Source organism: Simochromis diagramma, unplaced genomic scaffold, assembly GCF_900408965.1.
Source record: "Simochromis diagramma unplaced genomic scaffold, fSimDia1.1 OVJJ01000486.1, whole genome shotgun sequence".
NCBI lineage: Eukaryota > Metazoa > Chordata > Actinopteri > Cichliformes > Cichlidae > Simochromis > Simochromis diagramma.
The window spans coordinates 3,103,244-3,124,641 of NW_024387047.1; the positions used below are offsets into that span (position 1 = coordinate 3,103,244).

The following is a 21,398-nucleotide window of genomic DNA, read 5'->3' on the forward strand; positions in this document are numbered from 1 at the left end:
CACAAGGTTGAGCTCGGCAGTGGAGCTTTAAAACACCTGCCAAACAAAAGCAGTCATACAGAGGTCTGGACAGTTAGAGCAGGCAATAAATCCTCATTTACGTGATGGTCACTGAGGTGTGACAAGCTGGCTTCCACAAGAGGGAACTAGATCAAAGACTGGGCTGAGATGGAGACAGCGGGAAGGTGATTCACCTCAGAGGAAAAAGTTCTGTGCAGGCTTGACCTTCAAGTTCTGGCTCTAAGTTAACATGAAAGTGGAACCTGAAATATAGATGACATGTTTGTTTGACTGGGAATGAATTTGGAGGCTAATCTTTAACTCCTAATCCTTTTGAAACTCTTGATCCTTTTGAACCTTCATGCCGTGCCTCGGACTGAATTGTATCATCACTGAATTACACAACTTAAAGTCAGGAGCAGTTTTATTTAGCGCTGCATGCACCTTTCTTGTGGTGTTATTTTCTATAACCTTTGAGCAACTAATAATGTCTCACACTGTGTAGGAATTATATATGAGGCGGTTTCTCTGTATGCACAGCTTTCAATAGCGCTGGATGTTTGACTTTCTTGCTTGAAAGAAATGTTTTGGATAGCTGCAGTTAAGTTACACAGACAGTCTTCTCAGTAAGAAATTCTCCTCTTACCCCTAAACAACCAATATGATGTAAAAATGCTCTTGAAGAGACACTTTCCACTAATTAACAGTGAAGCTTTCTAACTAATCATTTAGAATACACAACCTTCACTAAGCCTCTAATTTTTTAAAAGAGCTTTAAAAATCCTCTGAGACAAGTTTGTACTTTAGCCTCTCGTCTGATGAGAGATTCAAACTGCAAAGCCTGATGCGCAATTTTCATGCATTTCATAAATGTATGAAAACAACTCTGACCTGCTGGAGCAGGGACACCGGTTCTCTCCAGTGGCACTAACAGTTGAACGGTCCATCCAATGAATGCTCACTTAGCTTGAGATTTCAAATGTGTATGTCGGTGCTTGTTCCTGTGGCTGGATATATTAAAATATTAAGGTGGTGGCACTTTACATTCAAAGGTAAAGACCTGATCACCTTCACGCAGTGGTCTTAATGTTATTGCTGACTGGCATACAGTCAATCAGCCTTCTGATTTCTTTAAAAATCAGTGGTTTATCGGCATAAGTACAACCTTCCTTGCTTTCAGACTGTTCTCTGCACAAGCATTTTCCCTCAGATTATAAAGGGTGCTTTGGAGCATAACAGGCTGTATTGTAAAATGTTCGCCTTTATAAGATTAATGGATGACTGGGTTGGTAATTATCCAGGTGTGTTCCAGTTTGACACCATCATGTTGTGTGACTTGAACTTTTAATTGCATATTTACTTATAACAGAGAGCTTTGTTGTGATCAATGTGCAGCACACACGAATTTTTAAATTTGTGTGCCATAAATGATGGATTCCTGTAGATGTGAGTAAAGACTAATTATCCAGGTTAATTTAACAAGTATCGCTCAAGGACTTCAATATGCATGTGAATTTTAGAGAGTTTAAAGGTGAACATTTATAGTTAATTTAGACGAATACATCAGGTCCATTGCGACCAATCACTCCGCTGCGGTGCCTAATTATGCATCACTAATAAATTGCGCACTGAAAAGGCGAAAATCACCAGATCTCTACGTGTCCTTTCGAAATGCACCTAAAAATAGCCACACACTAGATGTAGCCTATTAATCATGCATGGTAGTAATTACTGGCTCGTGTGTAAAAGTGTTGGATGGCAGCTATGCGCTGCCGGGTTCATCCGGAGTACGCGCCAAGCCTGGAGACTGGACTGTGATCAGTGTCCGGAGCTTGAACAGAAGCGCGCACGGAGAGGGCGTCCTGGAGGACAGCAGCGATGCCGGAGCCGCCTATATAAGAGCCGCCAAGATGCCCCCGATCATTCGTCCACTCGCGCTTTTTCAAGACATCTCCCCTGACCGCAGCGCACAGCTCGCGCTCTGCTCCGCTCTCACATGCAGACTGACACTTTCCAGCAGCGGCGCACAATCACGCCCAAGCGCTTTTAGCGGATTTCTCCGTCCTGCGCTTCGCCATGCGCGGCGGCCAGCGCGGATTTCAACATCTGAACTTTTGGAAAGAGGAGTCCCGGAGCGCACAGCGTGCTCAGCGCAAGCGGCGCGTTTCCAAGTGACTGCAGAGTGCGCCTGTCTGGCACAGACTCCACGTTAAGTTGTGAGTATGAGAAGAGAAGACCGAGGTTAGGGTTAGCGAGCAGCCAGCGGACTCTCCGGACACGGACAATGGAAACCTTCAGCGTGTCAGTGAACGGCGTGTCCTACACCGTGGCACCTGAACTCGCCACCCCCGATGATCCCTTTAACGGACCCATCAAGAACATCGCGCCCTGGAACTTCACCATCCTGGCCGTTCTCATGTTTGTGGTCAGCTCGCTGTCTTTAACCGAAAATTTCCTGGTCATGTTTGTCACTTTCAAGTTCAAACAACTGAGGCAGCCCCTGAATTACATTATAGTTAATCTGGCCATCGCCGACTTTCTAGTCTCCCTCACCGGTGGAGTAATAAGTTTCCTGACTAACGCCAGGGGTTATTTCTTCCTCGGGAAGTGGGCTTGCGTCCTGGAGGGCTTTGCAGTTACTTTTTTCGGTAGGTTAACACTTTCCCCCCATCCTGTTACTGTAATGGCAGAGATGAATGAAGCTCCAGGTTCCATAGCTGTAGCTGTCAGAGTGGCTCCTTTTACTGCAAAAAAGAGCTGCTGTGCGTGCGAGTAAAACAACTCCACGTGGTGTTATTCGACTTTATCACTAAACGCTTGTTAATAAATTAGGGCATCTGGGAGCCAGGTCAAATAAAGAATCAATCCCTCTGACTGACAGAACATTCCAGCCTCAGGAACTTTGCTTGCTTTCCTTGGACAAGATTCAAACGATGAAAGCACTACTTTCTTATAGTGACAGGAGAAATGTTGAAATAATAAATGCATTCTGGCATCCATCAATGTGTAGACTGATTTTAAATGTTTATTTACTTAAACAGCTCAAGACTAATATTTAAAAATCCATTCTATCTGACACACACCCTTTAAACCTCAGTTGTAACCAAGACACCAAAAGCACAAGGATTGGGATGATAGACATTTCTGGCCAAAGTAAAACTATAACTCCAAAATTAATGTCAGTCTCACTGTTAACTTGAAGTTTGATTCTTTTGAGGGCTGTTTTATAAACTGTGCATTATGTTTAAACTGAACCTGGATAGTATTTGCTTCCTGCTGCTGTGTGAGTCCAGAGTGTAAAGCAGTATTAAAAGTGATCCTGGTACAGAAGCCTTCTCACACACTTTTGTACATGACTTGCTTTAAGTAGGTTACCAGCGCTGTGACCACCAATAACCAAGTAGGTGGGTTGGAATGGCACGCAGAGGTTCCCATGCTGTGTGGGATCATGGGCATCTGGTGAGACACCTGCAGTACATAAAGTCTGAATACTTAATCATTTTATGCAAAGCCTTATTGGATTTGTGACATGGTTTCAGAGAGGAATGGCACATGAAGTAAAAGGATGATTTTGTCTAAGTCTGTAAAACTGACAGACTGTCAACAGGAAATATTAATTTATAATGAATTTATATTTTCATGCAACTTAATGAGAATATTATCAAATTACTGTCACGTGTGGTGCTTTAATGAGCCAGCTTATTGCAGTACTGTATATGCTCTTTACCAGAACTGCATTATGCAGTGCATTAGTTGATGGCATCTGTACCCAGAGCTTACACACAGACAGTGATGTTAAATAACTCCAGAAATCAATGTATTGATCTCTATTTGCGCCATGATTATAACGTGTTGTGTGGGCTATTTGTGGGGACAAATTGCTGTAATGCGCTGCATTGCAACCCTGCCGCGTACAGTTATTACTGAATAACAAACAAATGACTTGTGTGGCCATGTGCTGGAAGGCTGAACATATTTTGATCCTAAGCTGCAAAGTCTAGATGATAACTGAAGAAGCTGCACTGATACATGATCAATAACCCGCTGAAGTGAAGCGCACATCTTCCATAGGCTCATGGTGAAAAGCCACTCGAATGTTTTTGCTTTAACAGCACTTTTAAGTGATTAACTCCAGTGTCATTGCTATTATTCGTGTGTGCGTGTAAAAGGGTGTGGGTAAATATGAAAGTCATTACATTAGGTGAGCTTCTCCCCTCGAACAGGGTGGATGCTCCAATTAATATTCTACTCAGGGGGAGAATGTTTTCTGTTTGTGTCTATTTTTAGGTCTTTGTACTGCACCTGTGCTGTACAGATAAATACATTAAATCTTAATGGGTAAAAACTGCATTCTTCTAGAAAAACCCTCCTTTGATGTTCAGTTATCAGAACTTTAAAAGCTATAAAACCACCGTCGGGAGTAATGGTATGAATGTATTTGGGAACCTATATGCCAGAGGCTTTTGTTTAAATGTGTGATAATTGAACACCTTCGTTTATGCCCCTGTCTTTAGTTCTCCCCAGTGACTCTAGCAGAAATACACATGAAGAATCTCACTGTGGAGAGATAAGCAATTAGCTCTTCTATGAGAGAGACTTATTACCACAATTAAATACTGCCTTTTTAAAACAAAGCTCATTAGGGGATAACCTAATGTACCCATCTCAAATCATTAAACTATTTCAGCACCAGGGCAGCTGCTTTTACCCAGACCTCGTGCAAATCTGGGATGTTGCTGTGTATCACTGGTAAATGTCCCACTTGGCTCAACCACATTGACCTCCTGCTGTTTCCCTAAGGGATCGTGGCCCTCTGGTCCCTGGCTGTCCTGTCCTTTGAAAGGTTCTTTGTGATCTGCCGACCTCTGGGTAACATCCGACTGCAAGCGAAGCACGCGATCCTGGGTCTTGTGTTCGTTTGGTCCTTCTCCTTCATCTGGACCTTCCCTCCAGTGCTGGGATGGAACAGATACACTGTAAGCAAGATTGGGACCACCTGTGAGCCCGACTGGTGAGAAATGAGCACTTCTCACACACAAATCCCATTTAGAAAAAAAGCCAAACTTATTTCCTCAATACCCAAAAAGTATTTCAGTGCTAGAGGTTTTTGCTTTGGGGCAAATAACCCTGTTGTATACTTAAGAAAGCAGGGTTTGATTGACCTTAACAGAAAATTACGATTTGAGTTGAACTTTAATTCTTAAGACCGTTTTTCCTTACTCACATCATGCACCAATTCAAAATCAATGGCTGCATTTGGTTAAATATAAACAACTGCTGGTTTGTGAATCATTTTTTTTTGACCACTTGGTGGCTTCATAAGAAACTCTCAAACCATAGCATGCAATGCAAAATAGTGATGTCGCTGGTTGGAGCATGAAACCTCCACATTAGTGTTTAGGTTGCTATGATGATATTTGTTTTTCTTTTAATCCAGAATTGACCATTTTTTTAATGAGATGGTAGAGTGCTAAGCTAATTGTTAGTGCTAACAAGTTTACTTGGTTAGCAAGTATTATGCCTTAGCTTTATGAATGCAAAAAAACTAATAAACCAAGAAACAAACAATATAGTTTTTGCTCTGTTTTGGTTCTGAGGGAAATATCTTGAGATGTAAATGAATATGTGACTGTTTGGTGTTGGGCAGATAAGGTGTAGCGTGCTTTCTCCAAACTGAATGAAGTTCAGTGTGGTACTGAGGCAGTTGGTCATTTAACCCAAGCAAGTTTACAAGGGCTATAATACTCAAAGACAACGATGAAGGGTCATTGAATGTGAGTATGTCCCTAAGATTGTCTTTACATGTACTTAAGTCACCTGATGAGGTGCAACATGTTGATGGCAGAATTTAAATGAATTATTAATGTTACTGGATTTTAGGTGTTTATGAACCTCACTGGTTCAACGTTAACCTTAAACAATGTGTTTTACATAGAAACGGAGCAGCCATTCTTCCCTCAACCCTGTCACTCAGCTCTATGTCGCTCTTTCAGCCATGTTAGCTTGCTGTGTCCTAATTTTTGTTATAAAAAAAAAAGAGGTCTCCTCTAACCTCGGCCCTCAGGGCATCATCTGGGTAGTGCTATTTAGCTGCTTTGATCAAAGGCGTGCAGATATGGGCTGAGAGTTTGCCCGAAGCCCCGTTGGAGAACCACTGCTTAGAAGAAGCGCCAGGAGAACAAATTGTCCACACAATGCAATTAAGACATCACCTTATGGAGATCCCAACCACATATATAATCCCCTACATTTCTGGCTGCACACGGTGTGAGCTGTGTCAGAAAATATTTGGTTAACAGCAGGAGCAGGTGTGTGAGCTTCAGTTGCAACATGCACAGCCTGATAAATTTTAAAAGCCTCATTTATGTGCATCTTTTTATATGCATATATGTATATATGCAAATATTCAGTGCTGGAAGCGTTGGCTTTTGAAGGACTCGCATGTTGCCACAGAACTGTCGGCAGGTAGCTGCACCCTGCACGGAGTCTACTAACTTTATCCTACTGACTTTCTTTGAAATCCCCTCTACTGCTCAGGTGTTCTGTAGGATATTTAGTACAAAGATACATGCAGAGGTGGGAGGTTGTCAGCTCAAATCCCTGGGCTTGATCAGAAGATCTGCATGTATGGCACATATTATTCGCCCTCTACCATACGCTCATTAAACTATCGTGTATACTTTTTTGGAGGTTGGCCTATTGCTCTGTTTCCTTGTCAACTAGAGACACTAGCATATTGTAAATATGTGAGTACAGCATTGTGCAATGTCATCTACATGTCAAATCATTCAAAACTCTATCAGCTTGCAGTACAACATAACATTAAGGAGGATACATTTAAGTTTAGGTAGTTTAAGTAGGATGTGGTTGGAGGTTGAATTTTCATGAGCTTGTTTTCCTTGTTTTCACTATATTTATGCACAATATGGCTACAGCAGAAGCCCAAGTCAGCAGATGATAGCTGATGGTTTCCCAGACTGCATCTTTCTTTCACAAATCTAAATTACACAAATCTCATATATTAGTTTCAAATACTCCATATGTTCCCCTTTTATTATCAGCGACTCAGTCTTCAGCATGGACGATACCAGTGTTGGCTAAATTTATGGAAAGATGATTTTTTTTAGAGAATGCTGAAGTTCTTCTTCCAGGATTCTGGAGCTGTCGCTAACTAACAAGCATTTTTGGTTTCCCACTGCTGCAACTTAAGTTTGTGAATGTGAGAACTCAAGAACGAAGCAGTGTAGGAGTTTCAAATTGATTGAATGAGAATAACTTGAGAATAAGGTGATGTAAGATGTTGAATTTCATACCATAGGTGCATGAACTATAGGCTGAAGAGTATTTTTTGCATCTGCAGCCGTTATCCAGACAGAGTGGGACACAGGCGGGTCCAAAACTAAGAAAGTTCTGATGGTCACAGGTCAACCTTTTAATTATGTTCATGCTCTCAGCCACATATATTCTCAGTTTAATTTGAATAATCAGAGGTTTGTGTGTCGGTGATCACAGTGTATTTTATAGGAATTAGGGCTTCTTTCGAATAAAATATTTGTTCTTTTATTGTTTTTTAAAAACCTGTCATACAAAACGTGAAACATGAAAAGTTTATTTTTCCTTCTTCCATTTTCATAGCACACATTTTTTAACAAAAAACCCCAAAACGAGAATATTTCATTATAGTATATAGTCCAGTTACTTCTGTCTAGCTTCATGCAAAAACTTGGGTGTTTTAAACTTATATTTTATGGTCTGAGCAATAATGTAATGTTTCTGTAACAGATTGGATTGAAATATCATTCTTTCCCAGTGTGAAGCAGCACTACTGTTTCCAACAATGTGAATGAAGAGATTTTCTCTGGCAGGCATGTTGTTGGAGAAAAAGCACACCAGCTGGTGGTGGAAAGCAAGATCCTGTTAGCTGATTTCATTTTTGAGTTGTCAGCGACCATGCAGTAATTCACCTGATTAAAAATGACTCTTGGAGGTGATTTCAATGCTGTCTGTTTATATGCAGAAGTGACTAGGTAATTGAATTGTAAGCTAATTTGGCCCACTGAACAGTAGATGGCACTAATGAGGAAAATGCTTCATTTGGTCCAGTTAGTGAAATATAAAAAAAAGTGAGTATGTTCATGTCCTGCCCCTCAGAGGGTTGAATACATGCACATTGCTACAGTTTCAGGATTCCAGTGAGTTGCTGTCACAGGTCCGAGGATTTCTGTACAAATCTACCAATTTCCTACAACTCTACTGTCCTCTAAACACAACTTCAGTGTTTGATATTTAGCACCATGGATTCCATAAATGAATGAGGTGTGAAATGTTGCATTGCAAATCTCCAACTGAACCACACTTCAAACCCCACCCTCTGGTGTTTTGAGCCACAGAAATTTGTGTCAGCTGTGAAATTACCCTTTTGAACTGAAGCTCAAATGAGGTGCAGAAGTATTTTTTTTTAAATTTTGTTTTCTTTGAAAAACCTCAAAATGACATTTTGTTCTGAATTTAGATCGGAATTCAACACAATTTTATTTATACAGCACCAAATCACAACAACAGTCATCTCAAGGTGCTTTATATCGTAAGGTAGACCCTACAATATTACATATATAGAGAAACCCAACAATCATATGACCCTCTATGAGCAAGCACTTTGGCAACAGTGGGAAGGAAAAACACCCTTTTAACAGGAAGAAACCTCCAGCAGAACCAGGGAAGGGCGGCCATCTGCTGCGACCAGTTGGAGTTGCTGCAGATGGCCTTATTTAGATTTAATTCTCGCAGGGAGTCACAGGTAGACACAGTGACATTAATTTAAAATGGAGTCAAACTTTTTTTTCTGTTCATCTTTGAACAGGTATTCAACCAACATCACAGATCACAGCTACATCCTTACTTTCTTCGTCACCTGTTTCATTTTGCCTCTCGGGGTGATTTTCTTCTGCTATGGGAAGCTCCTACGGAAGCTCAGGAAGGTCAGTTCTTACACAACACACACACACACACACACACACACACACACACACACACACACACACACACACACACAGTATCATTTTTACAGTTTTACAAAATGACAGAAAAGTTAAGAAGGAGAGCTCAGAAGGAAGGATGACAGAAACCAGACTTCAGCGTTGTACTGATGTCATCATTGTGACTCAGTAAATTACTAGTTAAGATGTTTCTTAATTTGGAGCTTTTATTACAGGGAATATCAGGTACTGGATTATCATTGGCTCATTGCAGCTGACAGTACTATTACTCATCTCTCAAATAAGCGTCAGGTTATAATGGCTGTTGTCCACCTACACAGAAATGACTGGATATTACTGATCAGCTGATGGACATGTACAGTTATGTAAAAAAGAAAGTTTTCACACAACTCTGAGAAACTAAGCACAATCTTACGGCTTCTGTAGGAATTTAGAGGGGAAGTAGCAGTCAGATGCCTGTGGTCAATTATTAATTTGATTAGCAGTTATTGTGTGACTGCCTCTATAAAAGTTAAAGTTCTGGCAGGTTGCTGGTCTGGAGCACCAGTGCTGCAATCTTTCCAGGAGCGGACGTCCCAGCAAATGCATGACTGCATACATTTTTATGTTGCTGTCAGGTATCACACGGTCGTCTGGCCACTGCCAGGAAACCAGAGCGCCAAGTGACCCGCATGGTGGTGGTGATGATCGTGGCATTCATGGTGGGTTGGACACCATACGCAGTCTTCTCCATATTGGTCACAGCACATCCAACTATTGAACTGGATCCAAGACTGGCTTCTATCCCAGCCTTCTTCTCCAAGACAGCTGCCGTCTACAATCCAATCATCTATGTTTTCATGAACAAACAGGTAAGTAGACATTTTTAGAGCCACTGCATCATAGTTTCACTTTAGTCACACTAGTAAGTGTTGCTTTACTTTAGTCTGGCCATTCCTTCCTGGAGACACATTACTGCTTGTGTCACATGAAAGCTGTTGAACTATAGAGGTGGGTTTATTCTGTTGTTTTGTAGTGTCGGCCTGTTTCTCAGTGCACGGTGAATGACTGAAGTATAAAATCCACAGTGCACAACTGTCTGCTTAAAAGAAAAGGGTGTGAGGCTTACCACTGTAAAAGGGCTGCTGCTGACATGTCTTCATGCCATTTACTTCATTTTTTATTTTACTCTGTGCTCTCTTGCTCTGTTCTCAGTGTAAGGGACTAATACCTGGATTTTCACTGCAGCTTTTGAAAGAACTAATAAAGGGAGATTTTTTTTGACACATAATGTATAGACTTTGAACACCCATCACCTTGGATGTGTTTTGTTCCCTTGATGGCATAAACCATTTTCTATATAAGACACTCATTCTTTATGCAAAGCATTTAATAAATATTGGTAGTTGATGCTTGCTTCCAAATACCACCATATTTAAAGCACTATTTAAATGTCTTAATTAGTGCTTTATTTAAGCATCGTCGTTTATCAAGTCACAACTTTTCTTTTACTTTAACAAAAATGTTGTAAAACAGTTGATGTGGAAGTGAAACGTAGCCACAGCTCAGTTACTGTATAAGAAGGTTTTGTCTGATTTTAGTTTCATCTGACCACAGAAATTTCTCCAGTCTTTTCTGAGTCATTTAGATGTTGGCAAAGTTAAGACAGGCCTGTACGTGTGCTTTTTAGGGATGATCTACCACCTTTCTCATTGTCCATGGAACTACAGGGCATTTTATATTTCTTTCATTTCTGAATAGAAAGAAGGGAAGAAGAGATTTAAATAATTATTTATAATAATTAACAGAATGTATATCACTTTCCTGTAACTTTCCCAGTGTACAAAGTGCAATGCAGTGTCATGTCTCCTTTCACGGGTCCCTCATTTGCATATTGTGTAATTGACCGTTTTTTATTATTTTCTGTTAGGATTATTTACATTGCTGCAGTGAAATATGACCATTAGAATTGACTACATAACATTTTTCATACATGTGCTAGATCAGATTATTGCCTGTAGTCTGTTGCATGTCGTCCATCTCCATCAGATTGCCCCACTTTGCTGTTTAAGTAGGTCAGCCAGACCCACTGAATGTAAATAACACCTAGCCGGCAGGTCTAAACAGCCCAACTGCTAATGCTCATAACAATCAAGTGACCTCTACTGCTTGATATTTTTTCCCTCTCTGTGTCTCTGTTGGTTACATAACAAGGTGAGGTAAAGTAGAGGCTGGAGGTGACTTGATGCATGACTACTGCAATATATCCCTGTAGTTCTAGAGGAAGACCACCTCCAGTTACATTAAACCTCAAAAAGCTAAAAGGTGAAAAAAAAACTTTCTACATTCATAGAGCACCATAGCTGTCATGACTGTGTTGTGTGGAAGGCAGGAGGAGGACTCTCAAACGGAAAGGTAAACTCAAAGCCGAAGCTTTACTTGCTGAGAAAACAACAAATACAACAAACTAAACTGGAAACTAGAAACTCAGACTAGTAAACAAGAAAACAAACCAGGAACAGGACCCAACAACAGACAGAGACAAACACAGGGCTTAAATATACAAGCAGGACAACATGAGGATGGGGGACATCCAGCTGGGACAAATGAGGCCTAACAAGAGAAGGAGAAGCAAAACTAGATACACTGCACGCAGGACAGGGACTATCAAAATAAAACAGGAAGCATGACGTTCATAAAGACGCAGACTAGACACTGAGATGTGGAAATGGACTCGGGAACAGAGGAAACATGAAGCACAGAGACAAGGGAGGCACAGAAATAGAACAGAAAAAACAGAAACCAGGAACTATAAGTGCAATACAAACAGAAAACAGTAATTCAAAGAGTAAAAGTTAAACAAAAAACACTGGGGCACTAGACCCAATGCCGTGACAATAGTATAATTGGAATTTATTTCAATTCATGCTTTAAACAGGCTTTACTCTCTCAATGTTAGTTTAATTATTGAGGATCTAAAAAAGCAAAATAACCCCCCCCAAAAAACCCCCGTCTTAATCCTGTCCACAGGATCTTGATCTCTATTCAGGAAATCAAATTCTTTCATCCAACTCCCTCTGCCATTGACTCAGTTTAGTAAAAATCAAATCAAGAAAGCACAAGTACCAGCTAAAGTACAAGGGAGTACCTTAGCCAGGCATACCGGAGAACTGATAGCTTGCATTTTGAAAGATAAAGTGCATAATTGGAAAGGTGGTCTCTAAGGTAACAGATGACCAGAAGCATGTGATACAGCATATTTACTTTTCTTGTGTAATAATAAGTCCACAGGTACAACTTGGCAAACCAGAAGAGCTGCAAGACCAGAAAGGATTCTTAGACCATAAAAATATAAGAAAACAAAGTCCAACAGCCAGCAATAAGAAAAAAGAAGGTTTTGTTGAAGTTGCACAGCTCAGTTTAGTTAAAGATTGAATTAATTCACAGTATTTTCAGTTAAAAAGTTCTTATAAATATAAATATGTCCTGCCTGCCCATGACCTCAGTTTGTCACCAGAACAAACTGGTGTAGTCAGAGTTTCAGCTTTCCAAACCTTAGGGTGTTCTTAAACTTTAAAGAAGGTGGAAGTATCTGCTATAAAGAACTAATGTGTTTCAGGCCAGTCGTTTTGCCATTAAAGTGATCGTTTATGACCTGTTTCTCTATGTGGGAGTGCTTTAAAGTTACTGTTTTATTGGAGGAAAGCTTTATACAACCATTATATATATAAAAAGCTACAACATATTTTAGGTCACAGGAGGAATCGCTATTGAATGCAGCACTGCCATAACGGCAGCATTGTGCTTTTTCATGACATCGGAGGATAGCAGAGGTGTTGCTCTCACACTCTGAACAGCACTGCTGCTTTGAGGGGGGCAGTTAGGAGGCTTGCACCATTAAATTAGATAGGTCACCGAGGGTTGGGAATGATTTTTTCTCCTCAAGACTACACAGAGTGGGAAGCGGAAAAAGGTCAATTAGGGATTTTTAGTGTTGATGGAATGTGAAATCAATGATTGAAATCAATGACTGCTAAAGGTGTCAGTTCCACTGCTGTTGTGTCTTTCTGAGCAGGTGCACGCCGCCCAGCCACCGTCAGAATCAGCTGAATCAGCGTAACAGAACAAGCAGTAGTAACCTAGCTGTAAATGGGTTTTTAATACAGTGAAGCAACATGAAACTTCTGAATTTAAACCTAAACTGCTGTCAAGCTTTTAAATGCCACTGGAGCATATTTGATTCTTGGGTGGATGAGAGGCAGAAGAAGAACCCCAAATTACTGTCATGATTTGCACAAGGCTATTTTTTTTTTACCACAGGATCCCCATGTTCTGTGAGACATCTCCCACATTATAAGAAGTCCTGAGGAGATACTTGTCCTGCACCTTATGGGCATAAGGTGCAAAAACCTTACATTTTGCAATTCATATCTAGTTGACCGTGCATACATCTACAGTTTTCCCTTTTTTCTCTGTTACATAACTGTACACATCATGACTGGTTAAATGTCTCCAGGTGAGACAGGAAGAACTCCATCTCTTCTCTCTTCATGGATTTTCCATCTGGCATTTTTTTCTGCAGAACTGCATCTGAGTAATGGTGGCACATTGACAGCTGTCAGCACATCACTAATGAGGAAGCTTTACCTCACCTGCCTCGTCGAGCGCTGACAAGATACCAGCCTGTGTTTATGTTCGTGAGAAATGGAGCCCTCAGACACAAATGCAATCTCTTTAGAGGGGTTCACACAAGTAAACCACTTTAATATTGTGGACACCTTGTAGTTTTAACAGGTCTCAGAATGTAACACATCAGAGCTGATCTTCTTCATGGTCACCTCTGTACAGTCAAACTTCATGATATACAGTTATAGTCACTCTGGTTCCCTGCTTTGGTCATAGGAACAAGCAGTTTGCTCTTAGCATCAGAATCAGATACTTTTCAGCTCTTTTTTTCTTTGCTTGTTTTCTCTTTTTTCTTTCTCAACAGGTGATCCAGGTGATTGATATATGTATTTTTTGTCTGTTTGTTTTGTTGGTTTTTGGTTTTTGCCCTTTATCACCGTCCCTCTTCCCTGCTCTTTTTCTTTCCCTCTTTCTTTCTCCCTTTTCTTTTCCCCAGTCAAGTCTATCCCGTGTTCAGCAAATGAAAATAAAATAAACAATAAAAGCAAAGGTGAATCAAATCCAGGTCCATTTGGTAAAGTAAATCCGTTGGGCATCTTTCTTTGCCTTTAGACAATAATTCTGATGGCAAAAGAACCAAACGGGACAGGCAAAGAAAAAAAAAATCAGATACTTTTTTAATACCTAAGAAAATTATGGTAAATGGACTGATTCTTAAATAGCGCTTTTCTACTCTCCCGGAGTACTCAAAGCGCTCTATACAACATGCCTCATTCACCCATTCACACCCACTCATACAAGCACTTCTAAACTCAAGTGCAAACTAAACTACATTCACACACATTCATACTCCGATGAATGCATCGGAGGGCAACTTGGGGTTAGTATCTTGCCCAAGGATATTTGGCATGCAGACTGGGGAAGCCAAGGATCGAACCACCAACCTTCCGATTAGTAGCCACAGGTGGTAGAGCAGATCTCTTTAGACCAACTGTCAATAAGAATAGTAACAGACTGAACTAAATTAAACAATTTATTACAAAGTTTACAAATGATAAGAAATACCTTCAATACATATAATTACCGTATTATAAATATCCAGAATTTAACAGAGATGAAATATATATGATTGACATTTTATTCTAACCTGTAAATATTTGTTATTTCTTATTTTCAGTGTAGAGCATGTGCAAAAAGGTGTAACTATTGCACAGTGTGCATTAGATGGATGAGTTGTACAGGCAGAAATGACTTCCTGTGTCATTCAGTGGTGCATTTGGGTAATCTCACTGAGCGTGCTCCTGTGATTGGCCAGCATGTCATGGAGTGAGTGGGAGGTATTGTCCAGCATTGTCCGTATGTTGGACAACATCCGCCTCTCCGACATCACCTTAGGGGAGTCCAGCTCCGTCCCTACAACATTACTGGCTTCGCAGATCAGTTTATTGAGTGCTTTAGTCCTACCAAAGGAAATAAATATAAATGATCTTAGTTGCAGAGATGCATTGACTTGTGATTTTGATTACTGTTTAGATCGTTTGTAAGGAACAGGAGAAAAAAAAGAGTCTGCAAAGGCAGTGTGCAATATTGTACATGTGTGCATATAGCCTCAACTAATTTCCATCACCAGTCTAGTTGGTCATAAACATGTATAGCTGATAAAGGAATGCTAAAAGAACAACTCTCCCCAGCAAGTTGAGTAATCTGCATTTTGCTCTGGACTATTGCCCTGGATCTGTATATGTAAATACTGCATTAGTTACTGCTGTTCATTGTGTCTGTCAGTGTGGTCCTGTTATTGCTCGTGGGTAGCATTACTTCCAAATGCATGTCTGTCTTGTACCAGATCCAGTCGTGTGAGAGATACTCTGAACACACTGTGTAACAAACAACTTTAGTAAAATGTTATTTGTATCAAACACACCAGCAATTAACCGTGACATTTGTTCGTTCAGCAGCAAATTCAGAATCAGATAAGTCAAATAACAGAGGTGGTTACAGTAAGTGTGGCTGAAAGTAAACATTAGCGTTTGGCTAACAGTAGCTAATAAGTTATTTAAACATGGCATTTCATCATTACATGATATTTCAATGTGAACATGGCATAAGAGGTTCTAATCTGTTATCTTGCTCTGTGTTCAGTTCAGGAAGTGTCTTATCCAGCACTTCACCGGCGTGGGGACGATCCCTGATAGCAACCTGAATCAGACCTCTGATCGACCTGGAATCACTGCCGAGAGTCACACGGGAGAGATGTCAGCTATTGCTGCCCACATCCCCGTGGGCAGCACCACGTCACCCAGATCGGACTTCAGATCTGATTCTCCAACCGACTGCGGTTCATTTGCTCAGCTTCCCATTCCAGAGAACAAAGTCTGCCCAATGTAACACTAGGCTTTACCCCGACAGGTGTTCTCTTTCCCTGAGCGTGAATAGACACCCTTCTGTAGACGCCCCACCCTCACCCTGTGTTTCAAGGACAATTAAGGGTTAGCAAAAAGTAAGAAACTTTATGGCCCAGAGTATTCTGGTAGATGTTCAGTTTATTATTGGGAAAAAAAAGACTTGGGGGAAAGAACTGTAGAGACTGAACTGCTCAGAGCTTTACCCTGTAGATATCCTATAAATATTTGCTCACCAGTGCTCCTCTGTCCCGTTACTCAAGAATGTCTTGGATGTTCTCTTGACCATCACGGCACAATGGAGGGCACTTGATTCAACGCGATTCATTCATATCCCAATGAAAAAAAAGGGACTGCAAAACCCACAGACCTTGACATCCGTTAGTTGAGGGCTAGCCAGTGTGTTTCAAATATCACAATGCACCCAGCCTTTCATCTTGTCCTCGCCTTCTCCTTTGAAGCCCCATGATGGTGCCTGCAGAGAAAGCGTGTTTTTCTATGCTGTTTCAGTATTTGCTTTGGCAGCAATTTTCATTCATCTCTGTCCGTCAAAAGGACGGAGCAGTCTGCTGAATTTGAATATTTTTTTTTTGTGTCCCGCGTAAACTAGTTTGGGTCAAAGCTTTTATCTTTTTTGAAGATGGTCAAGAGGGCTTAGAGATGCCAGTCTCCCGTTCCCTCTGTTGCAGATATAGGAGGACAGCATATTAATGAGGTGCCAGCAGTGAATCACCACATACATGCACACACTACAGTCCAATGCTTTGATGTAAGCTCTCTATAGGAACTGTGAAGAAATGCATCAATAATTATCACTAGCAAACAAGTGGGTTTGCTAGTTAGCCATGTATAAAAGCAATGAGTATTCCATCACAAGCACAGTTCAGCAGCAATATTGAAGCTAAATACCGTCACTTCAGCACTTCAGCAGTAGCTACAAGTAGATGTAGCAATCAGTGTTACAATATGTCTTCTACTTTGTGGTGCATGTTCATTCATTATTACTGGGTATCTGTCAAAAACACCGTCGTATGCTAAGCAGTGATTCACCAGGTATGGTGTTTGTTTACAACGTGTGTTTCAGTCAAATCCAGCATTTTTAAGCACCAGTGCATCTGTGTCAAGTTAACTGTGACACCAACAACAGACTATTTTAAAGAAAACTGTCAAATTAGCTTCTGTCCTGTCCTGGAGAAGTTTGTCACAGATTTAATCGCTTCAATGACTGTTACTGCTTTGCTGTCAGGTCCAGAAACTTTAGATACGTGTCTTTGGAACCTAAACCTGCATTAATCAATATGTTTTGTGTCAACAGTGAATAAACTATGTGTGTTGTGAAAGGGTTACTGTTCGAAAAAACACTGAAGACCTGTGTTCTTTTTAGCTCGTTTAGCTTGTAGGTTCATTTTGAAAGCAGCAAACTCTCACTGTGGTTCAATTTTAGAAACGGGTTGCAGATTTCAGAAAAGGTCATTTAACCACCTCTATGCTACCTGGGCAGGAATGTGCAAGACTTCTTTATGAAAATTAATAAAGGAGTCTTATACTTCTGCACCTGTGGCATTTTTTATTCATTCCATATTTAGTGATGAGTCGCAAAAATCCTGTAATGGATACAAATTACAGACAATGTGCGTTAAACATGACGTGAAAGAAAAGCAAACAGAACATAACACAGGGGGAAGTTTTGTTCAGATTAGTCCACCCATTAAGAAGAAGACGGGGTACATTCATGCATGCGCTACGATCATTATAGCAAAGATTATCTCAGAGAACTTTTCACTAACATCACGCTCATGGATCAGGAATTTTCACGCAAATTTCCCTTGCCTTACATTTCTAATGCTTTAGCTAGTTTAGACCATTTGAGTCAAGTGGAGATGTACACGTGTGTATTTAAAAGCCTACTTTTAAACTTGTAATCTGACAAAAAGGAATCTACCAAATGCCTCCACAAGTCATCGCTAAGTCACAAGTACTGTCACCAATTTTGGGGCAAGTCAAATATTAAACAGCAACAAGGACCTCATCAAGAAACCTACAGAAATGTAGTTACAGTAAAAACTAGTTCTGTATCAGCACAAAGGGAAAGCCCACTAAAGAAGCAATGACGTCTTCTCTAAAACTTGAAAGCCTTAAAGCAGTTTACAACAGCACGCGGGGCTAAAAGAATATTATTCTTTGGAGGTTATTGGAGCTGAGCCCCCCTGAAAATTTGAATCTAGAATCGCCCCTGGATCGTCCGTTAATGACAATGCAGCATCAACCGCTCAGCAGCTCCGCTACCATCGATGGTAGTCAAAAATCCCAACTTTGTGTTTAAGTGTCAACACTCACTGTTACCAGTCAGCACCCTTAAGCATTCTTTTAACGTTTCTCTAAGTCGTGCCACTACTCACACACATACACAAGCTTCAGCAGCAGTGGATACAGCAGATGTATATCGTGGCTTCACCTTGAAGATCCGACAGGATATAAATCAAACAAACCTGCCAGTGTTACATTTTGGTGAAAAGGATTACAGACTGCACTGAATGCTGATGAAGGGAAGGGATACTTCCAACGTTGTAGATGGGTTAAAGCACCCGTTTCTCACCTCTTTACAGTGAGTTGTGTAATACTTATAAGGCATGGCAAGACTTGTTCAGCTGTTTGTTTTTTGTCTCATGAGTACTGTTGTATATGTCATTAGATGCACTGTGGTTGTAAAAATGTGTGTATTAAAGTATATATCTATTTTTTAAAAAGCCATAATCTAGTGTTGATTCTTTTTTGCCCTGATAAAAATAATCCTAAAAATGTGAACTACTCTGAGGGTGTGATTAACAGCTTTGGATAAGATGCATTTCCTGTTTTTTAATTAACACAACAGACTTAGAGCACAGAGATCCTTCCCCACATGTGATGCATCCCCCAAAAATGCAGTTGAGAACCATCAGCTACAAAGAAAAAGTAAAACATGAATTAAGCATCATATCAGGAAATATAAACAGACAAGAGGTCTTTAATACTTTCAGAATACTTTGTTTGGTTTTTGTTTTAAGGCTCTAAAAAAGATAATTATCACAGATGATGAGCTTCATGGGGTTGATGAGACAATAAGATAATACAAAACAGGAATCCAGAATTCAAGCACTTAAAGTACGTCTATAGACGACTATAATGACTCAGATGGCCGATTGCAGAGGAAGACACAGGTGGAAACGGCAAAGCTGAACACAATCAAGGCACAATTAAAAATAATAATAATAATATAGGAAGCAAAAAGAAGACAGACTGAGTCCACCATTGAATAACAGCGGAAAACAAATAATGTTGAAAAAAAGAAGAATGTTGCAGAACACTGTTGATCTGGTGACCTGATCATGACAAGCAACACTAAGCAGAAAAACAACACAGATTCTCTCGAACTCATAATTACACATTAAATGCAACTTGTGTTCATGTCTGACTCTCTCACAGTCCAATAAAGGAGACGTGGAAATGACTTACGTACAAATTGCAGTGATCATGTGACACATAGTTTGCACTGCTGTAAGTTTACAGCTGGACAAGTTGCAGGTAAAATTTATTCCTGCAGCAGACAGTCTCACTTAAAGCGCACGGTCAAGAGAACAGCCTAGTAAAAACATCATGCTTCCAGATGATTTGTGTGTGTAACCTCGTCATATTTTTGGAATATTATAGTTTTCACTTCCCCAGCCTGATTTGCAGGGTGAGCAAAGCCAGTTAACAACAAAGATATTCTGAGTATGTTAAAGTTGCTTCATACCGTGTCTAGGAAACGAAGGGAACACCAGAAAAATATGAACACGAAATAATATCAGCAAAATCACAACAGGGACCAACACTCCACAAATACCTAACATGGAGCCATGACTTCTCACAGGTTATTCTCTCTTTGGCTTATTTTTTGGAGGTTATGCACACTCTCTCCCTCATCACACAGATTACAACTGACAGTAAACAGTATAAACTTGCAAACTGCCTTTCAGATGGATGCAACACTCTAATAAAATCTGCTATTTAACAGTCAGTAGGTTCGACTAAAATAATGAGCGAGCTTGATGTTTTCTGTGGTTGGATTAATTCTTTGTATTGGCACAGGGATGTGCACATAATTCTGAGTAAGCTCAACCAGTTACATATTATAACACATAATCCATCAAGTCCAAGCACACAAAACCAGAATGCATGGCACATTTTACAGACTAGCAGGAACATTACGGCTTGGCTTTCAGTAACAAACGGCATCTTCTTGAGCTTCAAGGAAGAAAAAGGTCTAGTGAGAATTATTATTGTTATTTGACTATCTGGGCAGAATAATTGGTACTTGTGGTGTGTTTTTAATTTACACTCCACTGAGCTTTTTTGTACACTCTCCCCTTTTCAGGCTGTAATGGATGGAGAGGATGGAGGATAGAGAAACACAGTGTGTACATAGTTCTTCAGTCTGAGATCTAAATAGCACAACATAAAGCTACACAAAGAGTCAAAAGGGTCTCTCGTGTTAGAAAGAAGGTTTTCTGTCTTCCTTCTCTTTCTATCTTACCTGTCTTCTAAATGGTTGCTTACAAGGTCCTGTCTGCTTTCCACGCAGAAGAAATCAATATTTGGAGCACATGCATGTTGTAAAACCTGAGCAACACATCACAGACTGTATAAACTAACCTATCAGGAAGCAGCGGGAATTTGTTCAGACCCCATTATGGTGCATTCATTGGGACATGTCCTTAATATTTTAAAATACTCTCAAAGACTAACACATGCCAGATCCACATGTGTAGATTAAACGGTGTGATCTGTAATTCACGAGCCGGCAGGAACCTCCACCCCCTCCATCATCTCCTCCCTCTTCTCTGTGCTCTCCTGGTCTGCAACCAGTGCAGACCCAGACGGTGGCAAAGAAATGACCCCCCTACTTCATGTAATGGGGGATATTTGTGCAACATTTAATATATCACAGACACAGTGACTCAGTCCTCCAAACTGGGAACAGTTATTGTAAATTCACACAGTCCATAAATTGTTTTACAAGGTATAGACTGAATGAGAGCACAAAGAAAAATCTGATTGTTTGGTGACATTAATACAGAAAATTTCATTGAAAAGACTTTATTATTTCAGGTTTTGAGCCTTCATGCAAATGTAAATACATACGACTGTTGCATTTAGTTTTAAACTTTGATATACTTACATTAAGCTACATACTGCAAAAAGAATCATATACGTAACATTATTATTCATTCATGTGTTTACATGAAACTTGCTGCTGGAAGTGATTTTTTGATTACTGGTAAATACTGTTTATGGGGCAAACAACTTGTTCTGAAGGATGTCTGGGAACTTCCTTAGAACCATGTCAAGTGGTCTGAGCATCTGACTAGGATACCTC

The 21,398-nt window shown here is 40.2% G+C and overlaps 1 protein-coding gene across 1 annotated transcript; it reads left to right on the forward strand.

Annotated features, from left to right (window-relative positions):
• Nucleotides 1-1,771: 1,771 nt before the first annotated feature.
• Nucleotides 1,772-18,914, forward strand: valopa (vertebrate ancient long opsin a). The gene is made up of 5 exons (XM_040044775.1): nucleotides 1,772-2,648; nucleotides 4,801-5,011; nucleotides 8,861-8,978; nucleotides 9,614-9,847; nucleotides 15,744-18,914. Exons 1-5 carry the CDS (start codon nucleotides 2,285-2,287, stop codon nucleotides 15,987-15,989), a joined length of 1,173 nt encoding a protein of 390 aa, XP_039900709.1. The 5' UTR covers nucleotides 1,772-2,284; the 3' UTR covers nucleotides 15,990-18,914.
• The last annotated feature ends 2,484 nt before the right edge of the window (nucleotides 18,915-21,398 follow it).

Bases quoted from the DNA above. Each gene is read 5' to 3' on its own strand.
- valopa (XM_040044775.1), top strand. From the start codon at position 2,285: ATGGAAACCTTCAGCGTGTCAGTGAACGGCGTGTCCTACACCGTGGCA. The intron at 5,012-8,860 runs GTGAGAAATGAG...ATCTTTGAACAG, and splicing joins ACCACCTGTGAGCCCGACTG to GTATTCAACCAACATCACAG. The intron at 9,848-15,743 runs GTAAGTAGACAT...CTCTGTGTTCAG, and splicing joins ATGTTTTCATGAACAAACAG to TTCAGGAAGTGTCTTATCCA.